Source organism: Thalassophryne amazonica, chromosome 1 (genome assembly GCF_902500255.1).
Source record: "Thalassophryne amazonica chromosome 1, fThaAma1.1, whole genome shotgun sequence".
Classification (NCBI taxonomy): Eukaryota; Metazoa; Chordata; class Actinopteri; order Batrachoidiformes; family Batrachoididae; genus Thalassophryne; species Thalassophryne amazonica.
Window position 1 is genome coordinate 60,905,411 of NC_047103.1, and position 19,671 is coordinate 60,925,081.

At 40.7% G+C, this 19,671-nt stretch overlaps 2 protein-coding genes across 2 annotated transcripts in view; both read left to right on the plus strand.

Annotated features, from left to right (window-relative positions):
- The window catches only part of smchd1 (structural maintenance of chromosomes flexible hinge domain containing 1), a 130,935-nt gene extending 126,862 nt beyond the window's left edge, over positions 1 to 4,073 (plus strand). The window contains 4 exon segments of the mRNA XM_034165707.1: positions 2,857 to 2,927; positions 3,024 to 3,195; positions 3,286 to 3,444; positions 3,544 to 4,073. Coding sequence (XP_034021598.1) covers positions 2,857 to 2,927; positions 3,024 to 3,195; positions 3,286 to 3,444; positions 3,544 to 3,638 — 497 coding nt within the window. The 3' untranslated portion in view covers positions 3,639 to 4,073.
- Positions 4,074 to 4,631: 558 nt separating this feature from the next.
- Positions 4,632 to 19,671, plus strand: part of emilin2b (elastin microfibril interfacer 2b) — an 85,871-nt gene continuing 70,831 nt past the window's right edge. Inside the window, exons 1-4 of the mRNA XM_034170938.1 lie at positions 4,632 to 4,846; positions 5,021 to 5,146; positions 13,366 to 13,544; positions 13,620 to 15,436. Coding sequence (XP_034026829.1) covers positions 4,701 to 4,846; positions 5,021 to 5,146; positions 13,366 to 13,544; positions 13,620 to 15,436 — 2,268 coding nt within the window. The 5' untranslated portion in view covers positions 4,632 to 4,700. The remainder of the gene's footprint in view (positions 4,847 to 5,020; positions 5,147 to 13,365; positions 13,545 to 13,619; positions 15,437 to 19,671) is intronic.

Below are 19,671 nucleotides of genomic sequence, written 5' to 3' on the forward strand. Positions count from 1 at the left end.
CTCTGTGCACATGTGCTAATAATTAGTGGTCTCTGATGTTTTTATTGCTCTCCCTGAGCGAGTTGATAGGTGCATTTCCGGAAAACGTCTCACTCGGCAATTCTCTGCATTTCTTGGCGTGTGACTACATATTAGGAAAACAGGACCATCCCGATGGCTGACAGAGCCAGACGAATGCGGTTATGTCCGATAACGAAGCTTCTGCGCATTTATTTGAAAGTGATGGCTCAGATTTACAGAGGAGATGACACACTTCACCCCAAAACTCTTAACTTTTTCTGAGTCTGTCGAACTTTGGAATCTAAAGTGTTGTGACGCTGCTGTTTGTGTCACAGGATGCTGGTTTACTGCTGCTGTGAATATGATGGGCATGGACTTGTCTCCACCACACTGTTTTTAAAGACTGCCTGGACACTATGTATTTTTTGCATTGGGAAAAAGGCAAAATACATTATTTTCCTGAGATAACATGCCACAGTCGTGACAGAACTTGAGCTGAAGGCAGCGCTGCTGACGGACATTATTCTCTGGATGTGATCTTGTGCGTGAAGCGTGTGTGCAGACTTATTTTAGAGCTGGACATGTTCTACAACTGTGGCCATAAACAGCGGCAATAAATAGCTGGTTTATTGCCGCTGGTGAAAACAGCGTGCTGTGCACACATGAAGATTCACCACTCAGCTACTGCCGTTGGGGACATGAAATGTCACAACAACTATTCAACTACAACTGAACTTGGAGCCAGGGTCCCTGATATCTTAGCGTCACTTTCAGAAAATGACCATTCAGTGAACAGTCTTGTGTGCAGTTTAATCTCAGCGCCGAAAACCACACTCAACATGATTGTTCCACCTATATTAAAACTATGCCCCCCCAAAACACAGTCGCCGTGGTTCAGTGATTACTTACGTGGTCTCAAGCATAAGGCTAGAGGTCTAGAAAGAAAATGCCTTTGTTAAAAACTGGAAGCATTCCACCTAGCATGGTGCGCTGCTATTCTAGACTATAAGCATGCATTAGTGGCTACAAAGCGGGCCTATTACTCTGATTTTATCAACAAAAACAAGGACAATTCAAAGTTCTTGTTCAACATGGTGGCAACACATTCATGGACAGCAAGACAACATGGTGAAAGTGATTAAACCACTACTTAAGAAATCTAATATTGACCCTAGTGTACTGAAAAAAATTATAGGCCAATATCAAATCTATCATTTTGCTCTAATATTCTGGGAAAAGTGGTTTCACAGCAGCTTGTGGACCACCTTACTGAGAATAATCTTTTTGAGCCACTGCAGTCCGCGATGCCGTGCATTGATTTTGTGTACAGACTGCTGTCTGCTTTCTTCATTCCAGCAAAAAAAAGTGTCAGAAATTTGTCCAACTTTTCATCCTAACTTCATCCTCTTCATCCTAACAGCTCTTCATGCCTCCAGACAGTTTACAGCGTAGTGGATTTGTTTTTTGTGTTAGAAGAATTGGCACAGTCAATTAGCTCCTTCAGATTGTCGTCTATCAGCAAAGTAAACTCCGCCATGTTTAGCTAAACGCTGCCCCCACTAGTGGGCGGTGGTCGCTGTGTGCAATGGTACAAAACATGGAACCAAATTTGCACGCTCAGTGCAACGCAACACAAATGGGAGGAATAATCCATGTCACGTGACATACAAAGCACCAGTCAAATGACAAAGATCCACTCAGCAGTTCTATGAAAACTTTTATTTCTTGATATGTAATATTTGAATAATTATTGGTAATAAAGAATGTCAGTTATTTTTAAAAGTTAAAACTTGTTACTGAAAGTGTATAATCAGTTTATTCTCAAAAACGGCGCATGTCTGCTTACCTTCCAACTTTAGAATATCGCATCACTGAAGGTTGATGCTTCTACAGCATTGTATTTTTTTTTTTTTGCTTTTGATTTGACAAATTTACAGATGTATAACATTCAGAGGTGTGAAATTTCCTCAGAAATATGTTTGCATTGCGGTTTGCCACTGAACTTTCCGGATTTTATGACCAATATAAAGGCTTCCGGTCATTCCACGCTCTGTTGTCTGCACTCGGGGGGGGAGCAGTGTGTTTGAGTGTAGGTGCCTCACAGCATCGCGGTGATGACCCAGCGAACAAAGAGCAGAGATTTCCAAAACATATTTTTAAACTTTTCTTTTCTTTCAAAGTCTGCTCTGAGTGTTTCTGTGAGTGTCCTTGCTGTGGTTTAACTAAAACACAGCTGCAGACCTGCGATGCATTAGAAACACACACTAAAGCCCCCCCCCCCCCAAAAAAAAATCTTTCTGAGGATGGCCTGATGAAAAATGGACTGACAAAGCCTTGTTACCTCTCTCAGGTTGCGCTTTCCACATAAATACACATTCTTGATCATGCTTGCTCAGAGACTGCAAACCAAAGGTGAATCCAGATGGAAAGGTGTTGTGTGGGGGAGGGGGCAGCATGCCCTCCACAATACCCTCTTTCTGTCTTTAAATAGTTTATTCTGTTGAAATCATATTTTTTTTTTTTTTTTTTTTTTTTACCAAAAATTCTATGTTAAAATGCAGGAAATGGAAATAATACCTAAGTTAGAAATTTTTCCCACACCTAACTTCCTCTTTTTTTCAATTTGCTACTCACACCCCAGAACATTGTATCGCTCCATTTTTTTCCTTTTTCCTTTTTTTTTTTTTTTTTTTTTGCCTCCATGGGTATGGTGATTTTATTTAACTAGGCCATCAGTGAAGTATCTTTTTAAATCTTGTATTGTGGATGTTTTATAAGCACAGTTTAAGTAGCAAAGAACAGAAGTGATTGTTCCGATTTGTCATTGATATTGTTTTCTTTGTGCTTTTATTACAGTGTTCAGAAACCTGCTTGGTGAAACAATTGTAATTGATGACCTACAGTCTGGAAACATTTACAGAAAAACGGTGATTGAGGCTTCCTGCACCTTTGCCATGAAGTAACTTGATTGTTTTTTGTTTGTTTTGTTTGTCTCAATACTGTTTTTCTTTTTTGTTTTAAAGGCTGTGCAGAATGGGGTATCATGTGGAACCATTCTTACCAGGCAGGGGGAGAGGATCAGCGCTAAGGGCAAGTTTGGTGGCACAAGTAGCAAAGCCCCCACCATTGAAGGATTACGTGGGGTGTTTGGAGCGCCGTTTCCAAAAGTCTACAACACTCTAAAACAACAAATAGGTGACATTTCTATAAAACCTCTTTTCAGGTGTATTCTTATGATCCTTTTCAGACAGCTTGTTTTCAGACAATTTCTCTTACGGTTCACAGATCTGTTGCAACAATACCGCACACTCTTAGAAAAGAAAGATTTGGCTAAGAAGGAGTGCGATGAACATATCCAGAAGCTAAAATCGCCCGATATGTTAAGAAAGGAGGAGGAGATGGAGGAGCAAAAGAGGCAGCTGGAAGAGATCAGTAAGCAGCTCGGTATGTTTGCTGAGATGGTTGTGTGGTGAAAATCAGTCAGTTCAGCCTTGTGCTTTTGATTCTGTCACGTATTTTCAATTTCTAATTGTCTGCTTTTAGGATCCAACATTGCCAGACAAGGGAAACGGAGTCACGGAGAAGCCAGCAAAACTTCAGGTGTCTCAGCAAAGAGGCCAAGGCAGAGGTCGAAGTGAGACAAAGAGTTGTACCCATTTATTTTTTGATGCTCATCATCTGCTCCTAATTTTTCATTTTAATGATCTGTTCATACTGTTTGGTACTTGTTCCTGAACTTTTTTTGCAGTGCAATCTCATATACGTATATAATGTTTTAAATGTTTTATTAAAAAAGCCTGTTTTAATTGTTTCTGTTGCATACTATCTGTTGATAAGTAGTGGTATCACAGGTCCACAGCATCTTAATAGGGCACCGCAGTCTCGTTTGAACCCTGCGTGATACTGGAGGATTTGACTATTTAGGGGGACCTCACCTCCGTTGTGCAAAATATACACAGCATAACTTCACACGGATAAATGGTGTACTTTTTTGTTTTCGGCTGCAATCACCGAAGCAGTTGCGCAAAGGTTTTTTTTTTCGGTTCCCAGTGGAGACTAAAAGGTGAGGCAGATGGGAGACGTCGTGTTCTCCATTCTCTTGCCTGCAAAACCGCCTCGACACATTTGTGCTCCTGAGCATAAACCGCAACACATGTCCACTTTCCCACCGCATCACTTTTTCTTTGCATTTTCACTTTGCATGTAATTTGCACAAAACCGCATTCAAAATGCTGTGGTTGGTCCCCCAGAAGTACAGAAATGACGTCATATGCGGCATATTTTACCCCTTTAGCAGCCGCCCTCAAACAAGACTGCTGTGCTTTGGTCTTATTTTCGTTTAGTACTGCAATTTTGTTAATTCTGAATACTTTGTATAATAAAATACGTTTCTTTTGTCAAGAGTTGTCAGTTCTGACAGTTGATGACTTCAATAAAGTGCAAAAAGAAAAAGTGTGTATGTGTGTTTAAGGACCTTGACAGACACGCACGGAGTGATTATAGTACCTGATTATAGTACCTTTTGGAGTAGACAATCATTATCCAAATGCAGGGGTCCGGAAAACATGCAGGACTGTGGCGTGTTTTGGATTTGTGGGTGTCAGGTGTCATTGTTGGAGGAGGATCTGCTTCCCGGAGAGGCTGCAGCCCGCGGAGCTGGACCAGAGGGTTTCACTGCTCCGCTTGGACTCAGCTGAACCATGAAGGTGGCACTGTGTGACCTCCAGAGGACGTGTCTCCTCCTGAAGCTGTTAGTGATGGTTCGTCTCGTCGCTGCGACGCCTCTCCAGTACAGCATGTTTCAGGGAAACGCATATTCTGGTACCGAAACGCGACAACGAAATAAGTGAGTGGATACAATTCTGTTGATTATTGCTTTTATTCGTAATTCTAATTAATTGTTAAGAAATGGTCTATTCAGACGTGCGCAAAACTACAGGATGACGTAAAATTATGCGCTCCGCATTTCTTTTTTTTTTTTTTTTTTTGCGCAACTGATTAAACGGTTCCGTTTCTGCAGAAATTGGTGTGCCTATGTCGTGCAGAAGAACGTGAGCTGTGCGGTGGTGGGTGGAACGGAGAGTTACGTGCAGCCGGAGGTTTTGCCGTGTCCGCTGGAGCTGCCAAACTGCGCGCAACAAGTCGTGTAAGTTTCAAGATGTAATACAGCAGTCTGCTGGGGAGCCTGTTCCCTCATATTTCACCATTTATTGACTGAAGAGTTCCCTATTGTAGAGTGCGTTCGTGCAAGGTATAATTTAAAACATAATTTATTAATGCTGTTAGTAATAGTCGTTGTGTGTGTGTGTGATTTTAATGTACAGTGTACACAGACTTCAGTTTGTGTCTGCTTGGGAAAACCTCAGTTTGTTCTGCTTCACTGAGCAGCAAACGCAACAGGACGCTGGATGTTCAAGACAACTTTTTTGCAATTAAGTAGAACTCATGATTGATTCAGTACAAACTGAAGAGTACACAAATGATGGCATAAGCATTGCAACGTTTGTTTGTACGATTCCCATAAAAGTATTTGTTAGTGTGAGCATTCAAGTTAAAAAGACTGCATATGAACTTATAAATGAAAAGCAGTCACCTCTTGAGAGTGTACATGTTTGATGGATAAAGGGTAAATCATCTGCATTTTTTTTATATGGCACTGTCATGGTTGGAGCGCTTTACAGTGGTGTCTCACATTCACACAATAATGTCGGGGTGCTACCATAGTGCTCAGCTGCATACTGGGATTAAGGTTCTCTAGGGGCCCTCAGTGATTTTTCCAAGCCCACCACTTGTCCATCACCTCCCCTTTTGTTACAGGGTTTGGATGGCTTTTTGGTTGGCTATTTTTCAACTAGTTGACTAGTCTGGTATTTTAATTGGATTGTTTTTCCTTTAATAGTTTTCTTTTAAATTCAATTCAAGGGAAATCATTATCAAAATAACTAATAACAGTTAAAGTGATGTGTGCTTATTGCTTCAATGTTTGTTTCACAGAAACACTTTACTGTATACCTTTCCTTTGTGGGATTGATTTATAATGCCTATTAACCCAAACAAGAGTGATTTACAGTTCCTCTTGACTTGACAATAATTCATTTTCTTGCAAGAATCAGGAAACCTCCCAAGACCCTCATAATTTCAGTGCATATTGTTGCACCAGGGTAGAAATCAATCAGGAACCAACATTGTCCACCATTCATCAACTTATGGGCTTTGAATGGATAGCTTGTATGTTGCGTAAGTAAGTAACATTTTATTGATATAGAACCTTTCAAGAATAAAACCATAAAACCACAAAGTGCTTTAAAAATTAAAATAAAATAGCTTAATTTTAAAAGTTTCAACAGTGTCCACAGATCTCAAATGTAAAGGGAGTGCATTCCCTAACCTCTAAAGAACAGGTGCTTGTGGTTTTCAGCCAAGAACAAGGAACCACCAACAGATTTTGGTCAGAGGTCTGGTAGTTAAATGCAGATGTGGAAGTTCACCAATAAAGAGAGGAACATTGTCTCCATATAGATTACTGGGTTAATACCATGTTATCTTGTTGCACTGGCATTTTTGCAGTTTTGTTCTCTAAATAAAGTCACTTTGAGTTTCACTGTTTAGATTTTAACTTTGTCAGAATTCGTCTGTGACTAATGGTACCTGATGATTTTCATTAGTCGTCTCAACAATGCTTTTATTGTCATTATTATTAGTGTGATTATTCAATTAAAATGTCTGTTGAATAATTTAATGTATGTAAGTACACTTTGTACAAATAATGAGTGTTTATGAGTTCAGGGGTACAAATATTTCATGAGGTGAAAGATGGAATGTTCCATTGTCATTTGACATTATATACATTTATAAACAACAGAAAAGGGACTTAAATTTTGGTCTGCTGCTTTGACATCAACAGTCCAACACAAACATTAAATAGGAGTCCAAAACTGTTCTCAGTCAACTTGGAAAAACAGTGAGATCATCTGTGATATTTCCAAAAAAAAAAAGGACTTCATGTACTTCCTTGGTACAGTGAAAAATCATGTCAGAAATTTGTCCAGCTTTTCATATCCTAACAGCTCTTTATCCCTCCAGACAAGTTACGGCATACTGGATTTGTTTGTGTGTGTGTTAGAAGAATTAGCTCCATCAATTAGCACATTTAAATTGTCGTCTGTCAGCAAAACTAACTCCACCATGTGTAGCTAAACGCTGCTCCATAGTGCGTGCGTGGTTCGCACCGTGCAAAATGGTACAAAATGTATGGAACCAAATTTGCACAGTAAATGGAACCATATTTGCGCGCTAAATGCAACGCAACACAAATGGGACAAATAATCCATTTCACGTGTCATACAAAACACCAATCAAATGAAAGATCCACTCGGTTGTTATATAAAATGCAATAATAAATGGTTATTTATTTTTACAAATGTTGCTCTTGCACAGGAGGGCAGCTTGCATTGTGAAGTGGATGGGGATAGCCATTTGGATCCTCATCCCTGCAAAATAAACTGCTCAAGAGCACCAGGGGTGACAATTGGTGCAGTGATGAGGGCTCATCTGTTGCACAGTGCCAGAAACGCACCTGGAACATCCTTTCTCTGTGCAAGGATGGTCATCTCTAGGGCTGAAACGATTAAGTAACTTGATTCATTTGATTACAAAATATTTGAGGAAAATTCTTTGCCTCAAGGCTTTGTTTAATTCTAGTCACCAAAGCGTTCTGTAAACATGGCACCACTGAAAACACTATAGTATATACACAACCACAAAAATGTAGAAGACTTGGAGCATGTGTGTAGCTGGTGTAAGGAGCTAATCAAGGCAGCAGCAGAAGCTACAACTTTCCAAAGCAACACACTGAGTAAAATAAAGCCCTTTAAGAGAAAGAGGGTGCGTGCTCAGTCCCGGTGTCATGGGCGGGCTTTAGGGTGTCTGGCCCACCCTCTGTGTGAGTTGGGCCCGCCCTGGACAGACGAGACTGTGAGTCACCCACCAGCCACACACATACACACACAAAAATCGCAGGCTACCATGATTGTAATTTATACAAATTTCAGTATAGATCATTCATAATAATATTGATACTGTACTTTATCTGATTTTTACTAAAATAATTGTGAATGATTCGATTGGTTCATGAAATGATCTGGGTAAAACAAAAATGTAACACAGAAATGCTATGTGTAGAGTGTTGACTACTTATGGAAGCACATTGCATTCACTGGATTAAAAAAAGACACCTGAAAACAGATCTCGTAATTATGAGATCAGGAAAGGTGCCACATTGACCACTGATTGACTCAGAACCACATACTGCACATCCACAACGAAAACGTCTTTATGCAGTTCCACTGCTTCCAATCTCTCAGTAAAGACAACTGTGAGAATTCCTGAGTCATAATCGAAAATCGGCCGAGTTGTAAGCGCTGACAGCGCTCTGTGTTCAGACACAAAGTGTGGATTTTCCCCTAAGGTGTTCCTGAGTGAATGAAATTCCTTCAGGAAGGGACACGGGGCACCCAGACTAAAATGCGTCCGGCTGGGGGTGAGCTCCTCTTTGTCATAATCATAATGAGGGACGAAGAGGGACACCCCCCCAGCCGTTTTCTTTATGGTTGTGCAGTATGTGGTTCTGAGCGAAGCCATGGTCAATCTGGCACCTTTCCTGATCTCATAATTGAGATCTTTTCTTGTAATTACAAGATAAGGTGTGCAATTATTATTGTTGTTTTTTTCCAGTGAATACAGTGCCCTTCCGTAAACTACTGGACCTGGCTGCAAAAGAGAGTGAGAAGTGTAAAAAACTACACTGAATAAAAAGATGGATATATAGCATTTCTTTAATCAAGGACCACGGAGGGAGAGTGAAAGATGGCGTGAAAGAGTGGCAGAGAGAGTGAAAGAAATGGTGAATTTCACCATTACGGTAACACACATTGTGCATGAGTTGTGTGTTCTGCTGATAGCAATAATAAACATTCTCTAGAGAATGTTTAGCCTGTACGTGTATTTGGCACATGAAGTTTTTAAATACTATTCAGTAGCCCAATATTAGAGGTGCATTTAAACTGCACTCACATGCGTTTAGCCTGTGCTTGGGCTACAGACCAGTGCTTTGTTCACGAGTCAGACATGAGAAGGTTGCTCTTTCCTTCTCAAACTACATTGTAATTGTGTTATTTTCCCCGTCTCTTTCTGTAATATTGTCCCTCACAAAGTACAAACTCAAACTATTCCGCCCTTCTAAATGTATTCAAAGTCATGATGGAAATCAGGCCTGGTTTCTGAAGAACTTCTCTTATGCATGAGATCTGCCCTTTCAGAACCCAGAACAATGGATGCAAACAGTTTTCTAAAACACTCCATGGGCGTAACAAAGGTGGGCCTTATTTTGCAAAATCCTTTCCTTATTGGTCCCCGTGGGCATTTGAGGGAGGTCCCACCCCCTGCCACTGACCTGCGCGATAACAGGACATTTATGATTAATAATGTAATCTGAATCTCTTTGTCCTAAGTGGTAAAACTGGTTAAATCCAGTTCGACATGCACATTCCAACAGATAACAGAGACAAGTATTTGAAACAAAGTAAAATAACTAATACCAAAACAAATAAAGAAAACAATAATTGAACACACAAATATATCTAACAATTGTAAATTCAACAGTTCAAATATTTTAATATCCTGGGAGAGAAACCCCCGATTAAATAGGACTTTACACTTCTGGCCTAAAAAAAAAAGTGGTGCCCTCAGAGCAATGAAAGGCCCTTCTGCCAGTCCGTGTCTGGTGCCAGGACTGTACATGCACTGATTATTTCTGAAATAGATTTATTGCATATTAAAGCGAAGCATATTTTTAAAGCACACACCACGATGTGGCTGCTCTCTAGCTGGCAGACAAAATGAAAGAACGTGCACTTTAAGTGAATCAAGGATAACTATTCAAAAAATGCCTTTATTCAGATTTGATCAGAGTCTTCGTCAATGGTGTACAGCCGGGTGTACAGTTCAAATAATAACGCTTACAAAGGCAGCAATATTAGGATAATCTCAGCATTGTATAAAGTACTGATGAAGGCTGATAAACATACAACCCAAGAAGTGAAAATAAAATGGGAAAAAGAACTGAATATAGAAATTGATGATATGGATTGGCTCGACGTGTGGAAATTTCACTATACAACTAGCAGCTCTCAGACATGGAGGGAGTTTACCTGGAAAAATCTGATAAGATTCTTTATTACACCCAAGTTAAAATGTAAACAATTACGGATGCATCAGAAATGCTAGAGAGAATGCAGGATGATAGATGCTTACCATTTCCATATCTTCTGGAAATGTCCAAAACTTTTAGATTTTTAGACACCTATTTGTAATGCCCTGTATCAAGTTTTGGGATATGCAATTCCATTGGTACCCGAACTCCTTTATCTGAATAATTTTTGAGATGGCACCATTTAGAAATGTGATGAACACTTGGTAAAGATGATGATAATAGCAGCAAAAAAATGTGTAAAGAGGAAGTGGGGAATGACGGATTTGCCATGAAAGGACCAGAAACAACGATAGAGGACATATTCTTATTGGAAAACTAACACAGACTGAGACTACAGGAATCACAAATGGACCAAAAAAAAAAAAGGAAAAAAATGGACATTGTTTAAGCAAAATAATTAATAATGTGTTACCCAGATATATTTATGTTGATGTTGTGTTTGTATAATTGTGTTATAAGTAAGGATTAAACAACGAGAAGTCATGTGCATCGTGGTGTTTTAGACTCCGCGTCGTGCATTCAAACCGTATAATGCACGGCTTCAAGTTGTTTAATCCGCTTATACCATGGTCCCACACAGCGACCTAACACACAAATATTTATTTAAATTAACCGAACTTGATAAAAATGCGTAAGTATTTGGGACTATTTTATGCCAGTCTCAAGATATTTTCATCCTTGGCAACTGTTCTCTTCTTTCCCGTCTTCAGTCTTGTCCAGTTCGCCCGATGTTAAATCTTTATGCCGTTGCTTTTGCTGTTCTTCTCGTTTGCTCTCCTCCTCTTTCCATTCCTCAAACATTTTATTTTGATCAAAAATATTAAAATTCACTTGGAAATCCATGTTTTATCGCGTTTCTGTCATTCACCTGTCAAAACACAGCTGATCTGCGCCAACTGATTTGCGCGTTGCTATGGTGATGACCAGAGCGGAGTGATTATAAGAGTGACTTAACTCGCCGAACTATGTGTGCGTATACACGAAAATAATGCACGCCAGTTAGACGTGGAATTCTCACTGACCATGGTATAAAGGTTAATAAAATATAAGTAAAAAAAAAAAAAAAAGGTGTACAGTGGATTTACCAGTGTGGCTTTTGCAGGAAAGCTGCATTCCGCAGCCATGTTTTACAGGCTGTGTACATGTTCACATGCAGACTGTCCGCTGACTGAGGATTTCACCAGCCACTTGTGCTTACGGTTCAAGAAACCTCCAAAACCCGTAAGGACGTGAAAAAATAATTACCATTTGAAAACAGAGAGGGAACACCATTGCTTAGGGCCCCTTCACACATAGTACGAATGTGGTCGAATTGCTCATGAAGCAGGAATCGTATGCAATACGTGTAGAATCGCAGCTTCCTCCAATGCCTTGTACACCCGTTGCTACAACTATTTGCGCACACCAGCGGCTGAAAGACAGAGAGTGCCTGTGAGAGCCCATTCGATCCCTCTCGCGGCAGGTGTGGGCCAAATTCCAGGTGACACACACAAACATCTAACACCGCTTGCTTGGCAATGTGTGTGCATTTGCGCTATTAGCACGACAACAGTCAGCAGATGATCATTTTCGAGCTGGCAGTGAAATTTGTCTAAGTGCCCCCACGACTGTGGAGTTGCTGAGTACATGTGTTTCACGCGCTCCCCCCCAGCTCCACCCCAACACGTGTGTGCGTGTGGTTCAGCAGCAGCTGTTGACATCTCTGGTCCTGGATGTCACAGCTGCAGAACACGTACCGTGTTTTGACAGACACGTGTGTGTGTGTGTGTGTGTGTGTGTGTGTGTGTGTGTGTGTGTGTGTGTGTGTGTGTGGGTGTGGGTGTGTGTGTGTGTGGGTGTGCTTGCTTCCTCACATGGAAATACATAAAAACATATATAACTTTTGTGACAGGCTGGAGAGCGCGCCCATTGACAGGCTGTCCCAGCTGAAACGGAATGTTATTTCACATGGACACGCAGCAGGCGATCTGAATGTCACATCTGTCTGACAGGACATGCGTGTCCTGCGAGCGGCGCACAGCAGGACTACATGACAAGCCAACAGTGGAACAAATACGCCACTTTCATTCACATATCAGCAGAAATATGCCATTTGGTCAATCATCACTGCGCTTTTTTTCTCTTTTTAAAAAAAATATGTTTATGTCCTTGTTGATTTCAGGCATTTTTCCACACCTTTTACAGGACAGCAATGGTAGCGCAGTGGTAAGCTTTTGTAAGCTGCAGGTTTGAATCCTGTGGGTGGCATGTATTTTTAATTCCACCTCTGCAATGTGGTTACACAGGCTTCAGCTGCTCAATTTCAATTTATTTTCATTTACTAAATAGCACTAAATCACAAGAAAGTTGACTCAAGGCACTTCACTCAAGTAAGGTCTAACCTTAACAACCCCTCACACTGTGTTCTTGCTGCACGAAACCATCACAGCGGGGTCGTTCATGCCTGCCCGTCAGCTCAATGTTTCCGTGGTTCACTCATAGGAGCTGTGCCGCTGTGATTTGTGATTTGCTGATTTGTACTTATTCGTACTATGTAGGAAGGGGCCCTTAGGAAGAGCCCTGGCACTGTTGACAGTAGATTAGAAACACAAAAGTACTTTTGATCCATTTACTCAATTAATTGATAAAATAATTGATAGAATACTTGATTCCTAAAATATTCAATAGCTGCAGCCCTAACCATCTTTCACTGTTACCCAGGGAGCTTGGAAATCCTTTTATTGGCCAAGCTTCAGTTTTGAGGACCCCACAAATGTACAAAGCCAAAGGGATGCCCATGTGTTGAGGCAGATGGATTGCTACTTTGGTGCATTGGGGAAGGACCAGTGGCCTGCTTGGATGGTTATCAGTCGTGATCCCTTGTGGTTCCATTGGTTTTGGGGATAATGCAACAAACAGCATTAATTATTAATCAGTATGCACTCTGAGACGTAAACTGATTTGACCTTTGTTTTAATGCCGATATTTTAAATTCCTTTTTCATTTGACAAGAGACTCATCAATATTTTTGGCATCCATAGCAAAAGCCATGCAGTAGCTGTAAAACAAACAAACAAACTGAATTTTGATTGTTTGTCCATATGGCATATCCCCAGATACCAGACACACTTCAGGCCCATGTACAAGATTGGCTACAAGACTGTAACAGAGCTGGAGTGGAAGTGCTGCCCAGGGTACCAGGGACATGACTGCTTGGAGCTGAAAGACATGAGGCTACCTCACAGAGATAGTTTTCCTCATACACCTTCTGGTTCTGGACATATACGCCCCCAAGGTGGTAATATGATTCCAACTAAGATTGAAAATTAAGTATTCTTATTTGTAACTTTCCTGTTATTTCACATTGTAGCTCGAGAACCACAAATGGAAGGACAGATGAACCTGCTATGGGAAACTGAGGGGCCATTTGGAGGCCAGACGAGTAAAAACCAGCATGGCACTCATGGAGGATTCCATAGTACGCAACACCTGGAGGAGGAAGTTCAGCAACTTACCCAGATGGTCCTTGACATGCAAGCAAAAATGACAGATATGTCCTCCAATCTGAGAATGGATTTCCAGGAAGATGTCAGTAAAATGTTGGTTACAATAATGAATAACCAAAGGCAGCTTGCAAGTGCTCGGGGCACAGAGGCCCAAACCATTCAGGTCCAAGATCTGTCATTTGAACATGAGACAGCACTTACAGATGAGGTCATGAGTAAGATAAACCAGGTCACAGACACGCTTGAGTCCAAGAGCAATATCTTGGACAACCTACTGGGTCATGTCAGCCATCTTGATGGACAAGTTCATTTGCTAATGGAGGCTGCACAGGCTCCCCTGACTGTGCCCCCTACTGCTTCCTCAGCCAGTGATGCAGATGTCCGCACTTATGTGGATGAGAAAGTCAGTGCTTTGAGAAAAGAGTTGATGGAGGGCATAGAAATCAAACTGGCAGATTTGAAGAACTCATGCGACTATAAAATAGTGTCTGTTCGTGAGGAATGTGAGGGCCAAGAAGCTAACTACCATAGTCTGGTTGAGTTGATGGACTCAAAGGAAACTGATCTACGCAATGAAATCCAGGACCTAAAGACCAAACTGACTGGACCCCTGAACAAGAATGAAACACTACCTGGAAATACTCCAATTTCTGACTACGTTTTGGCTCAGGTAGAGAACATAGAGAACCATTTGAACTTATCTGAGAAGACTGTGGCAGCACAGTTCATAAATGTGGAAGAGACACTAAGGAAGGAAGGGGCAAAGATGATGAAAGACCTGGAGGCCAAGATTAATACTATAGAAGACAGAGTTACCACCCTTTTAGCACATAGACATACAAACTCATCTAGCGTTCAGGGAGCACATGAAGATGCCTTCGTAAGTGACATTCGCTCTCTTAAGGCCTCGTTTCAAGCTTTAGAGGATAAACTCAATGCCACGGGCCAGTTTTGTTTGCCATGCCGATTGAATTGGACTGTTGTGGAAAATATTAAACAAGACTTTGAAAATAGCAAACATGCCCTAGATACTATTGAGACTCCTTTAAATCTTCAGAGGCATAAGTTAAAAGCCACTGAAGAGTTTGTCCAAAGGCAGCTTCTCAATTACAACATTAGCACTGAGAATACACACAGTGAACTGAGCTCTTTGAGAGCACAAGTGGACAGATTGGAGGGCTCTCTATCAGATATACGTCACTCCTTTGCCCAGAACTCTCAGGATTTGCAGAGTCTTAGCAACATCTTGGGTCAAGTTAATGTAGGGGCTCAGCATGAAGCTCAAGGCCTTTTGGAGAGTCACATGACACAGCAGCAAGAACTAAGACACCAGCTGGAAGAGTGGAGAAATGAAGTGAAAGCTGAGGCTAACAGCTGCAGGAACAAAACAGAAGATATTGAGAAGGAGATTGTCAATATTGGCCACCGTATCGCTAGTGCTGAGAGTATATGTGGCAAGCTGGAACCAATCTCAGGTAGTCTAGAAAGGATCAAAGAGGGTCTGAATAAACATGTCACTGGCTTGTGGACATGTGTCAGCCAGCTGAATGGCACATTGAGAGCTCATGCTCGAGATATTGGAGGACTGAGGGAAGCTTGTCTGAATCTGCACACCCATGTCTCTGAAGTTTCTAAAGACCAAGAGGGTCAAACAGTCAGCACTCCTGAGAAGACAGGTAAGGTATACGTACCATCATGTAAACAAAAACTAACTTTTTTCTCTTTTGGTTATACTTGAATTTTTTTCAGTGATATAATGATTAACATTTTCCAAGTTTACTGTATATCAAATAAATCAGATTTATTGGTTTTAACAGTATGTAGCGTCTTATCACAATAAGGGAGTTGCACATCTTGGGCCGTGCGGTGCTTTGTGAGATTTGTTAAAATACTGGCTGCCAATTGAACCTGTGTAAACATGGTGGAGATAGCAGATTGCAATATGAACATGAGCAATCGGTGTAGTTTAGATAACTTTAAAAGGTGGAAAGTTGATGAATTGAAACTTTTTTGTTAGTGCCAAAATCTGTGTGTTCATGGGAAACGCAAAAATTAATTTGTTGCATTGCATACAGTGCCGATTTGACAGAAATATCACACCTGACCCACTGAAACTGACAGATGGATGTACTGGCAAAACTCCCTGTGTAAAAATGTGGCCCCATGCATGTACAGTAGTGTTCAGAATAATAGTAGTGCTATGTGACTAAAAAGATTAATCCAGGTTTTGAGTATATTTCTTATTGTTACATGGGAAACAAGGTACCAGTAGATTCAGTCTCACAAATCCAACAAGACCAAGCATTCATGATATGCACACTCTTAAGGCTATGAAATTGGTCTATTAGTAAAAAAAAAAAGTAGAAAAGGCGGTGTTCACAATAATAGTAGCATCTGCTGTTGACTCTACAAACTTAAAACTGTTATGTTCAAACTGCTTTTTTAGCAATCCTGTGAATCACTAAACTAGTATTTAGTTGTATAACCACAGTTTTTCATGATTTCTTCATATCTGCGAGGCATTCATTTTGTTGGTTTGGAACCAAGATTTTGCTGGTTTACTAGTGTGCTTGGGGTCATTGTCTTGGTGAAACACCCATTTCAAGGGCATGTCCTCTTCAGCATAAGGCAACATGACCTCTTCAAGTATTTTGACATATCCAAACTGATCCATGATACCTGGTATGCGATACATAGGCCCAGCACCATAGTAGGAGAAACATGCCCATATCATGATGCCTGCACCACCATGCTTCACTGTCTTCACTGTGAACTATGGCTTGAATTCAGAGTTTGGGGGTCGTCTCACAAACTGTCTGCGGCCCTTGGACCCAGAAAGAACAATTTTACTCTCATCAGTCCACAAAATATCCCTCCATTTCTCTTTAGGCCAGTTGATGTGTTCTTTGGCAAATTGTAACCTCTTCTGCACGTCCTTTATTTAACAGAGGGACTTTGCGGGGGATTCTTGCAAATAAATTAGCTTCACACAGGTGTCTTCTAACTGTCACAGCACTTACAGGTAACTCCAGACTGTCTTTGATCATCCTGGAGCTGATCAATGGGTGAGCCTTTGCCATTCTGGTTATTCTTCTATCCTTTTTGATGGTTGCTTTCCATTTTCTTCCACACGTCTCTTTGTTTTGTTTTTTTTGTCCATTTTAAAGCATTGGAGATCATTGCAGATGAGCAGCCTATAATTTTTTGCACCTGCGTATAAGTTTTCCCCTCTCCAGTCAACCTTTTAATCAAACTACGCTGTTCTTCTGAACAATGTCTTGGAACGTCCCATTTTCCTCAGGCTTTCAAAGAGAAAAGCATGTTCAACAGGTGCTGGCTTCATCCTTAAATAGAGGACACCTGATTCACACCTGTTTGTTCCACAAAATTGACGAACTCACTCACTGAATGCCACACTACTATTATTGTGAACACCCCCTTTTCTACTTTTTTTTTTTACTAAATAGCCCAATTTCATAGCCTTAAGAGTGTGCATATGGTCTTGGTCTTGTTGGATTTGTGAGAATCTACTGAATCTACTGGTACCTTGTTTCCCATGTAACAATGAGAAATATACTCAAAACCTGGATTAATCTTTTTAGTCGCATAGCACTACTATTATTCTGAACACTACTGTATGTAGATACTGCTGAACATTTGCAGCTCTGCAAGGACTACAAGGAAGGTACATCTTGTCATTGTTTACCATAGCAACGTTCCATTCACATTATTAAACTGTGGTAACTATAACTGACAAACATCAGTCCCTCTCTTGCACCCTCAGGGTTTTTCTTCTCTGCACTGTAAAACAAAGAGTGGGTTGTCTGTGCATTATGGATCTTTGTGCTCACAATTATGAATATCCCAGTGGGTTTTACACCACCTTTCAAGTCTACAATAACCAGTCAACAATAGCGCAATGTGCACCTGTCATATTTACACTTCACTTGAACTTAAGGCTTAAGTTTTAAATGCAGCAAAAGCTGACCCATATAATCATTCTGCCTGGCTTTGGTAGCCAAAGGAGAGCGAGGCTCAGAGTTCACGTGTGCGCAATAGTAATACGCAGTTCACTTATTATGGAGAATCTTTTGGATTTGTGGTCAACACTGAAATACGGCCCCCAACAAACGTGTGAGTCACAGCATGTTTTATTGAAGACACATGCTCGATATAATATGCTTGTGTTGAGCAATGTCTTGGCTTAAACAATTTTCTTTTAAAAATCATTGCGTGAGGTTTTTCCTCGTGTGTCCAGTTATAAGCAGGTAAAATGTCTATGCAAAAATTTTAATGAAATAATCACAACATGTAATTTTCCTTCACTTGAATCAGTTACTATCACATCATCATTAATTCCTGATGGTGTTGTTCAGTGTAGCTGTTGTTAATGTAAACGTGTGAGATCCTGTATGGTTGGACGGTAGCCTGCTCAATGAATGCTGCCCTGGAGACCATGCTGAGCTTCAGAGTTTTGCAGATGTAGAAGACTGTAGTGTTTATGAGCTGGCTTACTTCCTGTGGGACATGCTAGTTTTCAGTTGGAGGTTTATAAGACAACAGGTGACGTAGCATGTGATCCATTTGGGAATCTGATGGGCCGGAGGTGCTGGAATAAAACTGTGCTGTTGTTCTTGAGCCCAAGTTACATCATAGACTGTATTTTCTGTTTAGTGGAAACCTTCTGGTGATTTTTTTCTGAGATGCCAGTACACTCATTTGTACCGGTGATGAGTGTTCCTGCCCTGTGGTTGTTGTAATATGGTATCTAATTAATCATTTTGTCACTGGGAAGCTGTGCAGGGAGAACACACTTACACAAGTGTTCCATTTATGCTCATTAACTTTTCTTTCTCAATAATATATAAATCCACTTGGTTCACTGTGTGCTTTTTGCTCTGCCTGCTGACTCATCCTCTTGTCTTCCTACTTATCTAAGGGGATGGAAACTATTGCTTGAAGGAGTCCATTACCGCAAAGTCTCCTCGAGGCTTATCACTGAGCCACTCACAGGGTCGACTCATGGACGTTCTTTATTTCAGAGCCAAGTACTTCAGAATGTTTGGATTAGGGGCTACCGACTTAGTGTTTTATTATCATTCTATTACCTAACACGTTCCTACACTTATTCTGTGCTTTTGTATTTTTTCACTTTGTATGTTGGAGGTGGTGGGAGGGAGGTGTATTTGTAACCACAACTCCTCATGAACTGTTAGGTGGATTTCAGTGAGACTTCATTTAATGGCAGTACAACCCCAATTCCAATGAAGTTGGGACGTTGTGGAAAAATGTAAATAAAAACAGAATACAATGATTTCCAAATCCTCTTCAACCTATATTCAATTGAATACACCACAAAGACAAGATATTTAATGTTCAAACTGATAAACTTTATTGTTTTTGTGCAAATATTTGCTCATTTTGAAATGGATGCCTGCAACACGTTTCAAAAAAGCTGGGACAGTGGTATGTTTACCACTTCTAACAACACTCAATAAGAGTTTGGGAACTGAGGACATGAATTGTTGAAGGTTTGTAGATGGAATTCTTTCCCATTCTTGCTTGATGTACAACTTCAGTTGTTCAACAGTCTGGGGTCTCCGTTGTCGTATTTTGTGCACTTTTCCACTTTGCATCTGTCCATTCCAAATGAACTTGGGCCCAGAGAAGGAGGCGCCGTTTCTGGATGTTGTTGATGTATGGCTTTTACTTTGCATGGTAGAATTTTAACTTGCACTTGTAGATGTAGCGAAAAACTGTGTTAACTGACAGTGGCTTTGTGAAATGTTCCTGAGCTCATGCGGTAAGCTCCTTTACACAATGATGTTAGTTTTTAATGTCGTGCCGCCTGACGGATCGAATGTCACAGGCATTCAGTGTTGGTTTTCAGCCTTGCCACTTACGTGTAGAAAGTTC